Raw genomic sequence first — 19,886 nt, 5'->3', positions numbered from 1 at the left:
CACAAAAGATCCAGTTATGTCATTACTGCACAGGAATTGAGCTCATATAAGAAGAATATACTAAGTTTAAGGCACAGGTCAGAATCTTAGTCCAGGGATGAGGATGTAATGTTCTCTCTCTGCTAGGGATACCAAGTATGGGTATATCTTCAGAGACCATTTGATCACCAATGAAGTGGTTCACTTGCCTTGTTTCCTGGTTTAGTGCCCTACTGAGTTTTTAAAACTCTGCATCCCGAACCCATAATATCCAAACTCTCAGCTGGCAACAGCATTCATTAGCACTTCAATGCTCCCCTTGCTTCCAACTGAACAGCAGTTCACTTACTCAAGAGAAGAATGAAAGAGCTGGCCAAAACCAGGGATAGACATACAGCTTAGGAAAGCAAAGTAGCCAGGGATGGGTAGCAGGCAGAGTGATTATAAAAACTTCCACTGACTGGTAATATCTGGTCTGTATTCCCCTGTCCTAGAGGAACTGAACACCTGTCTTAAAATCACATATGACACAGAAGCCAGAAGCTGTCACTATTAAAAACTGTCTAGGGAATAGTTATGGAAGTTCTTAAACTATGGGGCAAATCAGCTGACCGTTGCAGCAGAAATCATTCCAAGCCTTCACAAAAAAACACCTAGCCCTTCACTGCCACAATTCCTTCTAGAACCATCAGTACCCACTGCCTGTCTCTAGAGCAAAATGCTGTCACTTGAGTGACATTCACCACTTTTTCCAGAGCTGGATGTCGCATTTTGACATCAATTTAAGGTTCATTGACAATGCCAGGTTTACAGCCCTAAATCTGAAAGGGGGCAGTGTTGTTCAACCAGAAAGTGGTGCTGTCTGTCACTGTTAATTACAGCTTTTCCTGCTGGGGTTTTTACAAGAAAGTAGGCCAGCAGGAAGTGTCATTATATTACAGCCTGTAGCTCCATGCATGTGTTCCTAAGTTGACAGTCAAGAGATGTCCTTTAGCCTTTTTCACTGTGCTCTTCAATACAAAAAACAAACTGTTCAGATTGCATAAAAGAATGAAATATGCTATTGCATGCATCTCATAGGAGAGAATAATAGAGGTGCGTAGAAAGCAGCTTCCTATTGAGGCAACAAAACAGTTCCTGATGTGTTCAGGATTTCTGATGTTCCTTTTCAATTTACCTTGTAAAGATAATAAAGGCTATGGCAATGAAACTAAGTCTTCTCACAGCCCCCATATTAGTTAAAAAATAAGAGACTGATTAGCTGACATACCAGATGCTAAGGCTTTGAGGGACAAGGAAGGGGGGAATAGCTACCAAGGACAGACATACTGTGAGCTACCCGCCCAAAGAGAAAAATCTCAAAACAAAGAAGTTTGAGCTACTCATGACACCTCCTTTGCCCCTGTCTTTCGCATCTTTCACACCTATGTAATCCCCTCAATATGCATATTCAATTCAAGAAGAGGCTTTAAAAAACACTATCATTTCAGAACATTAATGAGATATGAAAGAAAGATATATATCAATAGGGAGTAGATTCTGTCACTGTCAAGACAGGAAGGTAAAGTTTCGACAGTCCTAGAAAAACGTGATCAAGGCTCACCAAGCACCTGAAGCTACCTGTGGTCTCTAATGTACTGTGACTTTCGCTAAAGTGGTGACCAATGTAATGGATTTACACACTTGCAAATTCTCTTCCTAGTAAAGAGCTACCATCAAACCATACTACTTTCTACCTTCAGTTCCACATCAACTGCATCATAAAAACATTTCAGGCACTTAACTGATTATAGGCAAATTTTTCAGAATAAACACTCTCAGTCAAGGATTAGGTCTATGAAACCACAGAAAAAATCACTTGAAGTTTGAAAAGTAATCTGAAAATGAGCCTTCTACAAATTTCAGTATTAGAAGTTCTGCATTTTCCATGAATGAATTTTAAAAATGCCATAAAAAAATCCAAATACACAGAGTTTGTTTGGAAAACAACCAATGCAACATCACACACTCAGTTTGAAAACAATCCTGAATTACACCCAAAACACCCTTATAATCCAACAAGCAGGTGACTTAATATGACTGTACCTGTAAATTTTCCCCAACAAAGGCTGCAGTTCTCATAAAATCATTTCTTTGATACTTTGAGCTGTACAAAAAGTATCATTCCAGTTTAATGAGTATAATTCTTGATAGACATAAATGCTTGGCCTTATTTCTAACAAGAGCTGCGTCTTCACTGCAGTCTAACACCTTCCACAGGGTAAGTTTGACTGCTTTTTTGTTTTTTAATTTTACATATATACAGATATTTTTGTTGTCATCTTTTTAATTTTTCACAACAAGATTAGTGATTCATTTTCAAGACCATTTAGGATCCATATCTTTTCTCATTTTTATCATTACACTGCTTAAGTTAAACATTGCTTAAAGATGCTTCCAAAAAAATAATTTAGGAAATAAAAAGAAAACCATTTGAATGAGACCATCTCTGAATCCAGCTTTGGAGACCTGACAAATTTCATTGAAAAATCCCATCAGAAATTGCAATATCAGTTTAAATCAAATTTAAAATTCAAAACTATGTCTATGATAAAGTAGCATTTTAAACATGCTACAAAACAAACCCCACAGTTAATGCAATACCAGCCAATTACTCAAATCCCAAACAGAATTGAAACATCACATTTTAACATGAAAAAAATGTATTAAGTACAGTGAACACCCAGTAAGAGGAGTTCTTACCTTCATAGATAGCTTTGAAGCCTTGGGCACTGACAGCAAAATCTGTGGTGAAACAGAGGGTGAGGATAGATCCTGTGCTCACAATAGATGATGGAAGCTGAAATCCAGATAACCTGTGCAATAAAAAGGCACAAATTACTAATACTTTTTATAATAAAGCCCATCAGTAGATGTGATGAGCATTATGATAAACATAATGTTTTTACATCTGAATTGCAAACACATTATGAGCTTTACCCTGATGCATCTCTAAACATTCACTGCAAAATTTCAAAGGTGTCCTTGACTTTAAAAATCTCCTATGGTAACACATTTATTGGCTCTCCAGAAAAAAATGAAAGAAAGACCTACTGGAGACTGTTTGTTTGTTTGTTTGTTAGGACTCATTTTAAGATGAAGACAGGTAAATTTAGGACACCAAGAAGTAGATACTCAGGTCTTGACTCACTCAGAGATATTTCCTATGATTTGACGTAGCTTAGGCTATCCTGTCTGTCCTCCAGGTGCTGCTTCAGAAAACCATAGGAGTCATATGCACAGTGTGGTAAACATTAACTGACTAGAAAACAAAAGACCACCACACTTCCATTTAAGAGCTTCAGAAAAAATTACCTTACATTTCTCCTCTTACTGGTAGTCTAACCTTTACATACAATATGGAATTTTGGATAAGCTATAATTATATTGCAATATTGCTTATAAGACAATTTCCCAAAATCTGGATTTATTTGAGGGTAAAATTGATTGAAGAAAAATGTTTAAATCCTTTTTTGAAACATTACTAAACACAATTTCTTAGACCTGGCTGATACTAGTGAGATGGTTTTTTAATGATTAGTTTATCATAAGTAAGATATAAGACACCATTACTGTCCCACAAAAACAAAACTATACTGGTGGCTTAGCTGATAACTGGTTAATTTCTGTATTGTGCAATAGGGATATGTGATTGAGTATGTATGTGATAACCCTATCCTGCCAGAAAACCAGCTCTTGTTCAAATTTCACCCTGAAAGAGCTTCTCAGACATTGAAAAAGATCATTAACAACCCAAATAAACAAACACAGAAAAAACACCAAAAAGCCTTTTTTTAAGAGCTAGGTGGTTAAGACAATTCCTGTCTTAAAAAAAAAAAAAACAAAAAAAAAACAAAACAAAAAAAAAACCAAAAAAAAAACCAAAAGAGAAAAACAAAAAAATCTTGTCCTTGAAATTTATGGTACAATTAAGTTATAGTTCATCAATTGGCATCCAGAACTACAGAAGAGAATGACTGTAAGCAATATACTAATAGAGCAGTGTCACTGAACTAGATGTTCTTTGCAAAATTAGGTTTATTAAAGACCTCTTTCATATATAAAAACACATAGGAGGAACTCCATGCTTCAGTTGCGCCTGTCAGGTGGTTTCCCATTTCTTGCCAATTTTGAGCTTCGGAAAGCAAATAGAGCAGTCAGAGATCAGAGTAAGACTTTTAAATACAGATAAAGACGTACAGTCAAGGCAACATAAGTCAGCAAAAAGCTTTCTGCAATTTCTTCCCTTCATTTTAAACATTTTCTCCCATATGGTAATTAGCTGTTTGCTCTAATCTTTTTACCTTCTGTGTACTTGTCAAAATAATATTCCTATTCTTTTCCACCTCATTTACTCCAATTCCAGAAATAACCAGGTTGATTTTCCCCTCAGTCTTCAAACTGCAGAACTACCATAAGGCTTGCCACATCTTATGTTCCTGCTTTTGTATGTTCTCTCACCTTCACTAGACATTGCAGTTTTTAGGGAAATGTGCCTCTTGTTCTATTTGATAAAGTAGAGTGGTTATCTCTTTTGCCCTACATCTGGAGTGTTCTCTCTGACAGCTCATATTTAACTTAGGTATGTATTCTCTGATCTTATATGTCTTGCTTCTCTTTGAGAAGTGATTCAAAGAGTTCCTGTTGTAAGGGATGGGCTTTGGAGATTTTTTTGGATAGCACTACAAATATTTCCTGCATCTAACATTTCTTGCTAAATAACAGGAAACTAGCATGCATTGTAGGGGAAGAAAGGAAAATCAACTTGAGTCAGAAGCAGCAAGCCTCAACATTTCACACTGGATGGGAGAACTAAAAAAAGACCCCACAATAGAAAGACCAAAAAAAAAAAAAATTGTATCAGTGCAGAACTACAAAGCTTTTGCTTTCTCATTCCTGTTTTCTCTACTTGGTCTGGATTTGGTTCATATAAATGAACTTATCTCAGGTGTGAGCGGACATCCTGAGTTATTGGTATGATTTCTACACCAACCTGCTTTGAGTCTAAGTGTCACTCCTACAATATGGATTCTAAGGAGCCAAATATATTTTTTCTATAGCATCCTCCTTGAAATACCAGAAGATCATTCTTTAGGCTGACATTGCAATTCACATTAAAGGAAGAAAAATACATTCTTTTATAGCCTAAGTCAGTGAACTTAAAGGTTTTGCAGACTTACAGGTGTTAGAGACTGGAATGTTAATGGTTAATGACTTAAAACATTCTTGCCATTTGTGGAGGCAGCATGGTGCTTTGCAAGGCCAGGTTTGCACACCCACCCACCCAAGGGGGACAAGGAGTTATATGTGTGCTGGGTTTTGAGCCAGGTAAGGGAGAAGGCAGGTAAGAAGCAGACCCTGCAGAGGCAGGGCAGTGCTCTTTACCATTAATGTCTTCCTGTTTCACAACTGGCTCAGTTCTAAAACTGCCCCCATCTACCTTTGCTGAGGAAGACATGGGAAATTTACATTGAGAGGGGGTGTTCATATGTAGGTCTAAAGGTGTTCGTCCCTTCAGATGGGGCATAACTGGCCCAACCATGCTGACATGAGAGGCAATGTCTTGGAAGGTGTTGTAAACCCCTGACTCCAGAAGCATGCCCAGACTCAGTTCTGGGGGCTTCCACCAGAGGACTGTGAAAGACCAGCGGTGCTCCTAGAGTATAAAATGCCCATCCCCAGGAGTGGTACCTGGGCTTTCCACCTAAAGCTGAAGTTAAGTTAACCTACTGAGCTCATGGTTTATGGGCTCCCCCCACCTGCAACAGACCAAGAGGACCACCATGACTCTGACCAAGACACAGACAATCAAGTCTCATTGCCGGATCCATGGGCAGTGGTATCTTTCTACTCTGATCCTCTCCTTCTCTCTTTCTTTTCTGTATACATTTTTCTAAAGTGTTTATTTTATGCTTTTACATTGCTATGTTACTAAAGATAATACCAACCAAAAGGGCCACACACCTGATTTCCTTTGCCACGCAATTGTTCTAAAATAAACCCTACACATATAAACACCAGTCATTCAGTTTTGCTTAACTCTAACCTCCCCCAAGGTTTCTATTAATAAGAAACTGGGTTACCCTCATCTTCTGGAGTGGGTTGTAACTATAGGAAAGGCAAATATGTGAGGAAACTTCAAGTACGTCAACTTGAAATGTATTTTATCGAGATCTTTAAATTGCACTAATCCAAAAAAGGTTTACAGAAAAGTCTTTAACAGAAAACTTCATCAGATTACCCAGATGCTTCCTAGCCAGCCGTGCTGCAGGTGAAAGGGTAGGGGCAGCAGTGGTGGCAGCTTCGCCTTTCCAGTGCCCCACATGAACAGAGGTGTTCAATAGTGCCAGCACCACCGTGGCCACTGCTGCCCACACAGTGGTGGTGGGGCTGCCTGGCCAGCAGCAGAAGCATCATGAGTGATTCCCTGATGCAGAACTTAGACAACATGGACTTCTCAACTCTGCGAGATTTTTCAAAAATCTTTAAAATAATGGAACTTATTAACAACGGTACCTACAAGCAGCAGTTTTTCTTCTGGTCAGAGAAGAGGAGGAAGACGTGAAGGGAAACATGGAGACACCAAGGTTAGTGCGAAAAAAGGAGGGGGAAAAGCTTTACAACATTGGAGCCAAAATTCTTCTCCAAACCATAGTGAGGACTACGGTAAAACGAACTGTTCCCATGTAATGCATGAAGTCTAAAGGGAATGCAGAAATCCACTTGCAGCCTGTAGGAAAAGTGCTCATGCCAGACGTGGTGCATGTCAGAGAAAGCTGTCATCTAGTGGGAGACCTGAATAGGGAGAGAGAGCCCCTACTTCCATAGATAGAGAGAGAGCCCTTGCTTCCAAACTATCCTTAAAAGACTGCACCCTGTGGATGAGTGACCCATGCCAGAAGAGTTTTGGAATAACCGTTTTCCCATGGGAGGATCCCACAGCATAACAGAAAACCATAGCATAACAGGAAAAAGACTTCTCTCCCTGGGCGAGCAGAACATCTTGACTGACAAACTGACCAAAACCCCCACATTCTGTCTCCTTGCGCTGTCAGTGGGAAGAATGGAGGGGCTGGGGGAGAGAAAAAGGTGCTTTAAAGGCTTAGTTCTCATTATCCTCCTTTGACTCTGTTAATACTAAATTTACTTTGTATCTTTAAATTTGAACATGCCTCTCCCTTAGGGATTGGGAAAAAAAAAACTATGTCAGTTCATGAGCCCTTCTTTTTTTTCCCTCTCCTCTGCTCAAGGAGGTAGCAGGAGAGGGTAAGCAAAGGACTTCCACGGGTGTCTGGCATTTGGCCAGTGTCACACCACAGCACTTACTAACTCTGATCAACAGAAGGGAAGGAGAAAATAAGTCCGAAATGTTCCTTGGTCAGGAGATCACAGACAAGGAGAGCCAAATAGATTTGACTTGGGGAAAATTAGTTTATTTTATCACCAATTAAAATATGTTTGGACTCTGAGAAACAAAGATAGATTAATCAAAACCCTTTCTCCCCAGGCTCAACTTTTTTCCTTTCCTCCCAACTCCTCCACCACTTCCCTTAGCCAGTGTAGGGAATGGGGCTGGGGCTCATTCACAGCTTCTGCCACCTCACAGTTTTACCTTGGCCCAGCATGGGCTTTCCACAGGCTGTGGTTTCTTCAGGAAACATCCTACTCTTGCTCCACCATGGCCTCTTCTGGAGGCCTCAGGGGAATCTCTGCTCCAGCGCCTGTGGCACCTCCTCCCCCTCCTTCTCACACCTTGGAGGTCTCACAGCTCTTTCTCTCACTTGTTCTTCCCCTCTTTTTCTAGGTGGAGTTTTGTCTCCTTTCTTACATGTGTTTCCTGAAGTGCCCCCGCCCCAGCCATGGCACAGCCAGGCCCTGTGGTGGGCAGTTGGATCCGGCTGGAACCGGCTGGATCCGGCTGGATCCGGCAGGAACCGGCTGTGTCTGGCTGTGTCTGGCTGTGTCAGCCCCAGCTCCCCTCGCGGAGCCACCACAGCCCCCAATAGGAGCCTGGGCACATGCACCCTGTACAGCCTCTCTGATACAAGCAGAGAACACTTCAGTGCACCTCAATTTCTGAATTAAAAAGTCAAATAATTATTATGTTATCCTACTAATTAATAATTAGAATTGGGTTAAACTACCTGAATATCTGGACAGAAGATAAGCTACAGCAGTTATTTACAAGAAGGTGGTAACTCCACCTATTCCACAGAAAACAGCAGCCATGCTATGACAGCCCATTTACAGGACACATATCCATAACGACCTTTTACAAAGGCACGGGCTGTCAGCAATAAGAAGAGTTACCCACAGGGTAAGACACCAAATGGTACTTAAAGCCAAAAGATCAGCACATCCATTCCAAAATATCAAGCTTTTACCTGCCACATGTGAAATCACAGAAGCCTTATCTAAATAATTTACATCCATTCTGTTGCCTAATGGAAGTCGAGATTTAAAACCTGAGACCGCATCTCATATGTAAAGATAGCACAAGAACCTACTAAAAGATTAGTACAAAATCCATAATTTATAATTGATTTTCTTTCACAGAAGATAAATATATATTTAATTTCTTTTTAGTCCCACTGCCCCAGAATCAAATTTTTTCTTGAAGTCACAGAAAAGTGGAAGATAAAGACAGCAAATTGTTCAAGGATAACTAAAAATAAATTGCAGGAATTATAACATTATTATTTTGCTAGTAGAGTGTCCTGGTTTAGGGCAAATTTGGGAGCAAACTCCAAAAGGGGTCCCGCTAGAAAACAGATTCAAGTGGCTCCTCTTCCAATTGGCTCAGGAAAATATTTCCTTGGAGAAAAGTGAAAAAATCCCCATTTATTTAACAAGCAAAGTATTCACAAGCATAAAAAATTATTAATATTAAAAATAAATCTTATTGCTGTTCTGAAGAGCTGGTCAATTCAAAAAGTTCTTGTTTTGGGGTGTAACTTGGCTTGCTCAGTCTCTTATCAGTCCCTCCTGCACTGGAAAATGCCATGTCCCAAGCTCCAGTGAGCCACAGGTGTGACGTCCCAGTTCTCTTCTGGGTTTCCAGGCCAGTGCAGGTTAGAAAAGTTCCAAAAAAACCAGAGTCCAGGGAACTTCTCTGCCTTAGCTAGCTAAAAACTAACCAAAAAGCAAAGGAGAGCTCTCTCACACTGCCTGTCCATGCTGCAGACAACACAGTCCAGGAACAGGAATGTGGAGGAGTGAGTGAAGTTTCTGAAAACTAACTCCACACTTCTCTCCCCCGCTTTGTTCTTGGAATCAGTCTTAAAAGTACAAAACTTATTTCTGGGCTAAAGCGATGAATGGGGATACAAATCAGCATCATAAAGTCACCCTAGGACATAAAGGAAGGTTCCTTTTTACCCAAACTCACCAAGTTCATTCAAAAAGTAGAAATAAGCTACAAACTGAATGCTTTTGTTGTATTTGACCTCAAGGAACAGCAGCTGGTTTCTCTAGGTGCCACTAAAGAGCCATGGCAGCAAAGGTCCACGTCTGCTGTGGGAAGCCCTGACGGTGCACAGCAGCCTGTGACCAGTTCAGGGAGTCCCTAAAGGAGCAGGAACACATGGCATGACCTGTCCAATGCCAAACCAGCACACAGCTGGGAGGGGAACTGAAGAGGTGGCAGCTCCCAGGCATGGGAAGTGGACCAGGGGCTTGCAGGAGGTACAGCTGCTGGCAAAGGTGAGACCACCAGCAGGTTCCAGTGGCTCTGGAACCATGTGGGGAGAGAGCCTGGTGGGACCACGTGGGGAGAGAGCACTGGCTTCTGGAGGATGGGCCTAGTAGGGCTGTTACTCATGTGAAAAAGGACTTGCCCAGTGCAGGCACCCCCCAGCCGCAGGCACCAACCAAGGAAAACAGCTGGTTCATGATTCAAGCACTTCCCCCCAGCTGCAGGCACCAACCAAGGAAAACAGCTGGTTCATGATTCAAGTGCCCAGCAGTCACTAGGACTGGTGACTGCTGAACAAATGAACCAGTGGGCCACAGCACTGTGCTATGGCCATGCAGAAGTGCCTCCTATTTTCTTACTATTTCTACCTACTGTACACAAAATGCAGCCACGTAAATGGTTTCATATGTCTGTGTGCTAAATGACATGGAAAGAAAATATCAGCCAAAATTTAATAAAACTGGACAAGAACAAATCAGTGCTGTAGAGTGTCAAAAATCAAAGTGATACCATAAACCATTACTGCCAGAAAACTAAAAAATGTTTTGTCTTTAAAAGAAGTAAGTTATTTCACTCACTATAAAGCTAATGACTTTTTGTGCTTGAGAAAAAATAGCTGAAACTTCTAAGTCATGTATTCCAGGCATTGACTACATAACCATACACTGAGTCAGGAAAACAATGAACTTTCAGGGATTTTGTCACCCATGTTTTGTCAAACAGTTTAAGATACATTCTTAGAAAACATTTGCACTAGTCATTTTAAGCTTCATTATGTGAGTTATGTCTGTTTATTCTCACATATGGATGTCACATCAGTCACCTTTTTGGAAAGTGTGTACTATTAATCCACATGAGTGTATGTAGGTATCTGGTTTTCGTATAACTTGTGAAACCAGCTTGCCTTTCCTACATCAGAAGGCTTTAGAGAGAGTTCCACATCAGACTGGGAACAACTTTGCATCAACAAACCATTGTTCCAACTTCAGAATAAATGAGGCTGAATTTTATTTGAATCTTTGTTCTACAGATCAATTACAGCACATCCATAATGCCTAAATTATATTCTTGTTCCCACTTGTGTGTTTTTTGGAAATGAAAAATGTACAGAATTTTTCAGTTGGAAGAAAAGCTCAAAAACCAAACAAACAGAACCACAAAAAAAAAAAATTAAAAAATGAAAAAAATCCCACCACAAAAGAAAAAAACACTCCAAAACTAAAAAAAACAAACTGGAACTCACAATCCCTCAAAACCATTTCAAAGGAGAAAAAATTGTATTTTGTGTCTCTACTAAGTGAAATTTAGGGAAAAATCTGTGAAGAGGACTCTTTTTACTGGACAGATACTAATAACTGAAAGATTACCCACATTTCCACTTCTCTAGCTTTTATAGGCTCACTTTAGATTAGCATATCATGGCACCTCTACAAAAATCAGTGGCACAAAGTCAGCGTAAATGGAATAACAGCAAGTTACTTAGAAACCCTGCAACATGCAAAAATTGCCTGAAGGGGGGAAATATATCAATTTATAGAGCTTCTTTTAACATTTTTACAAATTGGATTACAGTACTATTGCCGGCTGAAAAATCCCCTACTACAGCCTTTTTTGGTGGTTCCACTTTAGGCAAAGGCCTTAAGGCAAAAGAAAATACACTAGCAAATATTTGAATAGATACAAACAGCATGTTTGTCCTTAGCAGCAATAGGGAGATATCTAAAAAGAAAATATGCTACTGTCCAAAAATGAGTGTATTTAATAAACAGTTTATATAGTGTTCAATACTCCTTCTGTAAGGAAGACTGAATATTTGTGCCCAGAACTTTATTCCAGAAATGTGTGAAGCTGGAAGCTGCAAAGATGGCTTATGATACACAGGAAAATTTGGAATACTGACATGGCTTTGCAGATTTTCATTATCTGTTCTACTCAGGCTGGATGATCTGGGTTTTTTTTTGTTTGTTTGTTTGGTTGGTTTTTTTTTTTATTGCTCAATATAAAATACCTGCTAATGATTGAAATCTTTATAATAGTTATGAAGAATCAGATCACAGTTCATCAATGCAAATTATTTCAATCCAGTACTTCAAAGGGCCTTATAAGCAAGGTGGGGACAGACTTCCTAGTAAGGGCCATTGCAATAGGGCTATGGTTTTAAACTTAAGCAGGGGGTTAGATTTAAACTAGATACAAGGAAGAAGTTTTTTATTTTGTAGTTGTGAAACACTGGAACAGTTGCCCAGAGAGGTGATGCCTTATCCCTGAAAAGATGTAAACATTCAAGTTCAGGTTGGCTAGTACTCTGAGCAATGAGATAGAGTTGAAGATGTCACAGCTTATGCAGGGGGCATTGGACGAGATGAACTTTAAAAGGTCCCTTCCAACCCAAAGAATTCTGTAATTCTGGGACTCTAGGAATTCAAGTACATTGCAACTTATAGACAGATCCAGAGTTAGGGGACTAGGATGGATTTATTTAAATATGTAAGATCAAAAATAACTTAAAATACTGTACAATTGTCTTAATTTAGGCAATGCATTTTTGACAAAGGAAACTTAGGCATTGTCCAGATCATTTGGAATTCTACTGGAAATGTTTATTATAACTGTAAGACAAAAACCTGTGCTTAAGGAAGAACAACTGATGAAGTTCCAAACACAAAAGTTATTGGATCAATCAAGTGACACCTTTCCTTCGCCTTCTGAGTCTTTCCAAACTATGTACCTGCTCAGCTTAAAGACTCTTCTCAGAGCATTTTTATATGTTACACATATTTTTAATATGTCCCTATGAGACTTGTCACTTGATAAAATAATGTATCCTGTTTCAGAACTGAGGAAAAGATTTTCCTTCACTGTCACCTCATTATGACTTTGGTTTTTTTCCCTGAAGTTAATTGTTCTGACAACTCTATTTTAAAGGGGTCAGGCTTTGACAGTTTTAGACTATCTGCACAAAGCTCACTATATTAACTTTCTGCTCCTATGTTTTTACTCCCAAGAGCTATGACATTCTCCTTTTCTATGCAAACCTTTGAAGTCTGTCTATTATTTCTACCCATCATACTCAAATTTTAGTACAGTATGTATCATTTATTACTTGAATACCTCCTGTCAAAACTGCTGCTTGGTTTGTTTGTCCTTTATAAGAAAGAAATCTAGTGGGTATTTCAGTGAGTCATAAAGTTCATTTTATCTAAATTTAACTTTTAAAGAAACTACTTTGAAGCTAACTAGTTTTGATAGTTTCAAGTGGCACTTAAAAGAAGCAGTTGCTGCTACTAATATGAAATAATGATCAATTCTGTAAATCTTTGAGTATTATGTGAGTGCTTTGAGCTAACTCTGTACTTATTGTATTAAGCATCATATATTCGTATTTTTCTTCATTATGTCACTTGTCATCTGCTTTGGACATTTTTTTCAGGATTCAAAACCTTCAGGAAGACAAGTCATCTGTATAGTTCAGTGCTTAAATTTAAACATAATTCTTATGTAGAGCATGAGTGGGCTGTCAAAGAAGAGAGGGAGGCACTGCACATACAAGAATATCTGACATAGGCAATCAAGACATGGAGACGTGGACTTTCACCAGTGAATCCATTTAGAGTGTACATAGCTGGGGCTGGAGGGAAAAGCAGTGGCACAACTTCTTTCTTACCCTGTAACAAGGATCACATACCATGGCAAAGATCCATAAAACTTAAGAAAGTTCATGACGCACCTGTGAAAGCTGGAGTTGGTAGTATACACTGAAGCCCTTAATTTTCTATCTGTGCTGAATTTTTTCACACATGCTAAAAATATTTACCTATCACATTTTCAATAACTTTGTTTTTCTACACTAGTATTTGCCATTGTATTTCTTTGAGCAGTTAATGAATCTCAGACTGCTGTGACTTTTATAACCAGGATTCTTTTCTTAACTTTTAAAGCAAAAATCTTTATGTTGAAATATCAAATTATTTTCAGAATATTCCTCCCTTGTACATATTCTACTGCAGTATATGGTGTCATTTAGTGAACTGATTTCCTATTGTGATCTACCTCAAGTTGCTAGTATGCATATAGATTTTAATGATTACCTTCAAAGTGCCCTCTCTATGGTATCACCTTATCACTGTGCCCTCTAATCAGATCTTCAACAAATTCAGAAGTAATGAAGCAGAACAATCTCTTGTTAAATTTCATAGTGAAAAAACTTTGGTAGCTTCTGCCTGAAAAATCACATTGCAAGAGCAAGTTAGAAATACACCTTAATTGAGAGATATTTCATCTTTCTCTCTGAGCATTTTTTGTGCTTATATTTTAAGTCACCTCGGTAGAGGTTTGCCCTAGGATGCATAATTTGATGCTTGAGCTCCTCCTATCAGAACATTTTATCTTGTTCTCCTGTCCTTTAATCCTTACATATATATCATTTCAGGCCTTATGATCATCATTGAGATTATCTACAGTAATATCATTTTTAGTTTGGAACAAATTGTTTCTTATGGATGACTTACCCTAACTGTGTTCATGTGAGTCATATTTTGCTAGTTTAAAATGTTTTCATTCTAAGTGCTCCTTCCAAAGAAATGGTGTATTGGTGTAAGCAAAGCCTTTATTTTTCTCATAATTTCAATTTCAGCAAAATTTCCCTTAATATGATATTATAATATTTGTGCATTAGCCCCAAGCAATGGGTATTGCATAGTTACCAGAAGCAAGGTATATATTGGGCAAATATTGTCATTAAACTTCTGCAGGAAAGCGGCAATGCTCTGCATTTTCTGTTAGCTTATTACATGTCACTTACTCCTGCAGATGGTCCAGTGACAGCTGCCTGAAGCTGCCATTAGCTACTCTTGTGTGTCCAGATGCTGCAGGATCTTAAATCTGGACACAGGCAATAATCTTAGGGTTTACCTTTTACATTTATTAGATACCACCAGGACACTGAAGCACTCTGCAGGACCCTGATATCAGTTCTTACAGGCAGCCTACAGGCTCTGCAGAAATACCTACAAGAAGAAATGGAGTGGGCAGATGTAACATTATTTCATAGGGAGGAAGCCAATGATAAAAGAAATACTATTAAAGTGTTTAGTTTTATGTTTTCCATCTCAATTTTCGAATTCTTATTAATTTGAATAAGAGTTTTAGCTAAACATGTTGCTTAGAATTGTATTTTTATTTGAGTGTATCTATATTTTTACTTGGTCATATTTACGTAGAATAGTTTGTAATACTTAGCTTTTTCTCGTTCAAGTGCTGAATTCTGCAAATTGTTTTAATTTTGAAGTGGAAAAAGTTGTCTGTGTTGAGGCATCTTCTCAAGCCTCTGATACCTTTTGTGGCTAGAGAAGGGTTTTAAACCAAACCACTGCAGAAGATTTCCCATGCCTTTTGAACAGTCTTGGCATGAGCAGTACTTCGGCATTCCCCCAACAAGGTATTATTATGGAGGTGTCTGACCTCTCCAAGAAGTGGGTGGTAGAGAAACAAGGAAGAGAAGTATGAAATAGCTAAAAAGCAGTAACTACTTCTTGGATGGATGACAGAACAAAAAGCAAGAGAGCAACTGAGACCAAAATAATAATGAGTTTCAGGGAAGCCATCTTTGCAACTAAGAAAAACGTAAGATGTGAGTGAATGCTGTTTATTCAAAAGAGATGAGGAAGAAAAAAGCTGTGGGAAGGAATGCCATGTTTTAAGGGAAAATAAGGTTAAAATAAAGAAATTTGGCTTATTTGACAAAGATTCTCAGAGAAGACATTACAGGGAATGTTAGTAGAGACTACTAAATAGAGAACCACATGAAGAAATCCATTTTTGCTGGAATTTTTAAAAATTCCTTTTTATGTTCCAGATTCAATTAATCTGAATGCAGCAAATGAAGGAGTAAGCATGTCTCCAGAATTCAACTCCTGTATTGAATGAACATCTAAACCAACCTGTTTGTCTAACAGCTATGAAAGAAGCCTAGCCAGATTTACCAGCATGACAAAAGTTTGTAATTTTTAAATACCTCTTGAGGAAAAGGCTGCCTGGACTGAGATGAAAGATGAGATGGGGGTGTGAAAGGCAAGTGAGAAAACTGTGTAAGATTATTGGCAATTCCTTCTGCTACTGAAATAGAATAAAAATGCAAATTTCAGCCAAGAAGATGGAACACGAACCAACTGTAAATGCTGCCTTTCTTGCCATGGCTCCTAAAGCCATCACGGTTTATAGAGATAAGGTTTGCTCAGATGTCAAGTGTCAATGTAAGTAAGTGCAGGATCCCTGTTTCAAACAACCAAATAAAAATGAGAATTGAAGTTCCAAATATAAAATTCAAAAAGAAAAAGCAAAATAGGAGAGGATATTTAATGAAGTTAAAGGGGATACTTAATATGTTAAAAAAAAGGTAGAGAATTGACCCACCTAACTTCTTTGGTGCAGTTTTTAGTCTCTCCTACCACTTTGTATTTCCCATAATACTGCACTATAATAAAAATATTTGAGTTCCCTTCTCAGTCTGTTTTTTTTTCTTTAGTGAGCTGTCATTTATTTTAATGCTGGGAAAAGGGCAGGGTGGGAGGGTGGTGTGTTATTACACTTCCTTACTAGCAGACTCTAGTGATTGCTTTTATTAGTCTGCCATTATTCAACCTCCTTTCCTTAGAAACCTGTATTTGATCACAGAATGAAAGAGGTATGTGGACTAAGTAACCTAATGAAGTTCCAGCTTTATCTTCTGTAGCTGCAGTTTTATTGGTACTGTTGGCTAACAAAAAACCTATCCTTTATTGATTTCTTGATGGAACTGTATTATTCAGTACTGCAGATGAGAGCACTTTGATCTTTTAATTTCCATGTTTGTTAGTATTAAAAATTTCAATGCTGTTTGTGCCCTTTGATCTGGGATCTGCCATTCCATGATGAAACTCCACCTGTCAAAATAAGTCACTTTTCCTTCAATGTCAGCATCTATTCTGGAGGTGGCTTTGGTTTTGTTACCATATGAAAAAGAACAACTGCTGTGATAACTGTGATTCTCATTGAACATTTTTGTTATTTATGCAAAATATTATGCAGGATAGGTAAAACAAAATTAAATATTTTTTCAGGATATGTAAAGCAATTTGAATGTGTTCTTTATGGCTACATTTAATTTTTAGCTGCTCCTTCAAGTTTCTTTGGTGACTGAGTATGATTCCTCTCAGGATATGTGTATTTGGGATGTTTTTTTTTCTGTTCTATGAAAATTTATATAGTAAAAAAAGAATCCTCTTCTAAATAAGAAGAATTTGTGGGATGTCATTGTTCACCCATGAATGGGTTTTTTAAGTCTGAGATATAATGAGGAAAAATTGCACAGTTTTAACTCTCTTACATCACAGGAGAAAATTCCTGAAAAAATGTCTCTTCTGATACAGGTGGTAGCAGCTGCAATAATAGCATATTTTTCATTTTAAGAAAAAAAAAATTTTTCTTGTGAGCCATTTCCTTTTCTACATTTTACTGAATTAAGTGCAAGCTTATAAAATGTTGACAGTAAATAAAACAGTATCATTTCTATTGAAAAAGATCCCCCAATGAAAGACTCTGGAGTTATTCTAACCCTGTCCTTCATATAGGAAAAACATTCACTTAATGACTGAAAAGAATAATGCATACAATAATAATGACATAAGAGAATAATGCAGAATAATTTGCAGTCACAGCCTCTTAAATTTACATTCACTTTCTGTTGCTTGAGAAGTAAAGAATTTAAAGTTACTCAATGGATGATATACTGATGAAATTCATAAGTCAGTGGATATAAATTGCCTGATCATTTGACTACATGAATGGGAAATGTCAGACAAGGGAAACTACTAGCAGTGTGTTCCAAGTCTTGGACTAGTCTTATGAGAAGTATTTTATTAATAAAAGTGAAAAAAATTGTAAGTAGTATGGTAAAGTAAGACAGACATCTTATCAGATAGGATTAATCACTGCTTAGGATTTCATTAATTCTGAAGGAAGATGACCAGACTGCCTGCATAATTTTACACAGATAAAATTAGTTGAGAGGAATAGTAGTTCCAAAGACTAATATAATGAAATCTAGGGAAAAAAAACCAAAACGACCCCCCCCCCAAAAAAAAACCCCTAAACTAAAATATACAATAAAAAAATTAAAACAAAATAAAAAAGCCCCCACTAATACTGACACACTTAAATAAGTGACTTCAGCAAAAGGCCATTAAAATTTGTGAGGTAGAAGGGCATGATCTTTCTGAAGAAGAGAAGCAGAGAAAGGGAAGTAAAAATATAGGCTAAAATTATCAACCATGGTTAATATGTGAGATGGACACAAACTTGTCTCTGAGGTACCCACTGAAAGGATGAGACAGCAGTCTAGAGCTACAGCAAGGAAAATGTCACATTGAATATAAGATGTAAATTATGAAAAAAAATTGGACTTTTCATTAGTGTTACTATTCAAAAGGAATTCCCTTTTAGAAAAATAAACTCACTACACAATTCTACACAGCACTACCCAATTCAAACTTTAAACCAAGGATTCTACAGTTTGCTGGTACTGCCACAAGCTGCCAGAATCGACATCTTCTGCTTGAATTACAGTGATATTTTCAAGCCATTGCTTCAAGTCATCCTCCCTGAAAATCTCTGATCATCCTAGTTTTTTTTCCTGAGAGGTGCCAACCCCTCTACTTTAGGCAAACAATATTGGTATTGTGGAATATTTACATAATAAGCACATGCTTTTTTGAGTAAACATTACTCTTGTAACACTGGAAATTTAGCAGAAGGAATAGCAGTTGAAAATGCCATGCTGAATATCATATCAGTCTGACAAGTTTGGTCAGACTATTAACCTAAGCCACTACAACAGGCTGAAGAAGAAATCTCTTTCGCAGCTGCCTTGTTGAGAGAGAAATACACGATAATTCATATACTCAGAGGAATAATTTGCTTGTTAGATTTTAAAAATACTGTTAATAAAATATTAATAGTTATTTCCATTTTTTTAGAATAGATAGTTATAAATATTATGCTGAAAAACTGCTACATTACTGAAGAGAACATACATACTATTAATATGTAGCAAAAATGCAATCAATTGACCTCTCACTTGTTAGAAAGATCTTTAAATTGTATCCTGCAGGTAACACCATTCTAAAAAAAAATTAGCCTGAACAAAAGTAAGGTGCAAAATAAATATGAAACATTAGAATTCAAGACTAGCTTGCCAAAAGCAAAACCAGCCAAAGCATGAAATCAAAATTATAAAAAAGAACAGTAAAGATCACCGTTTCAGGAGTGCGTCTCACCATTAAGCAGAAAATGCAAACTAGATACTACTCATACCGCCATCATCACAGCTAGTGAGGGTGAGGAGAAAAAAAGAAAGGAATTTTTTTTCCAATCATATATTTTGCAGTTTCTTACTTTGCTGCCACATTTTTCTATAGACAAGAATTAGAGTGAGTAGACATGATATATGGAAATTAAATCCCACCAAGCAAAACTTTCCAGGTTTTATTTTTACTATTGTTTTTACTACATTCTTTTTTCCCCCAAAGGCCTTGAACCTAAGATCAACCTTTTTTTTTTTTTTGAATGGGCATCTCTTCACTTACTACATACTGAATTTGAGGTTAGCTCTCCAAAGCTGGTTACCATGCATCAGCTAAGGTCTTCCTAGTGCTAAAAGGAAATCAAGGTTTCTTTTGCATTGCTCACAGAAGTCTACTTTCCGGTTCATACATCCCAACACGGAGTTTTGTCTTCTTTTATCCTGCAAAACAATTTGACAGTTTCTGATACAAACTAAAACTATAAAACTAAGAGCCCTGTATGTTTTTCTAGAATGCCAGCCTTACTCCTGAATTAGTCATCTAGTGGTTGTTAGTTTAGGAGTATTTAATAAAGCATAAAATGCAGGTCTTCTCAGGTTTTGGAATCACAGAATATTCTAAAAAACTGCACAAGACAGTAGCACCTGAAGAGCCCTTTCTCTGCTTAGTTTATTTTCTTCTTGTGTACTGATTTGATTTTGTTTTAATATGTGTACTGAAAAGCCACATCAAAAAATTTCTCAATTGCTCACTTTTCAAGAAATTAAAATCTCTTATGAGGTTTTTATTTTTCAGTGTAGACGGTACTCATTCTGATACTCCCCTCTAACATAATA

The 19,886-nt window shown here is 37.7% G+C and overlaps 1 protein-coding gene across 1 annotated transcript in view; it reads right to left on the bottom strand.

Annotated features, from left to right (window-relative positions):
- CSMD1 (CUB and Sushi multiple domains 1) overlaps window positions 1-19,886 on the bottom strand; it is a 1,067,000-nt gene that overhangs the window by 731,385 nt on the left and 315,729 nt on the right. Inside the window, exon 3 of the mRNA XM_059842787.1 lies at window positions 2,722-2,834. Within this exon, the coding sequence (XP_059698770.1) occupies window positions 2,722-2,834 (113 nt within the window). The remainder of the gene's footprint in view (window positions 1-2,721; window positions 2,835-19,886) is intronic.

The sequence above is a fragment of the Haemorhous mexicanus genome, chromosome 3 (genome assembly GCF_027477595.1).
Source record: "Haemorhous mexicanus isolate bHaeMex1 chromosome 3, bHaeMex1.pri, whole genome shotgun sequence".
NCBI lineage: Eukaryota > Metazoa > Chordata > Aves > Passeriformes > Fringillidae > Haemorhous > Haemorhous mexicanus.
Note: the sequence above shows the minus strand (reverse complement) of the source record. Positions and strands in the feature narration are given on the sequence as shown.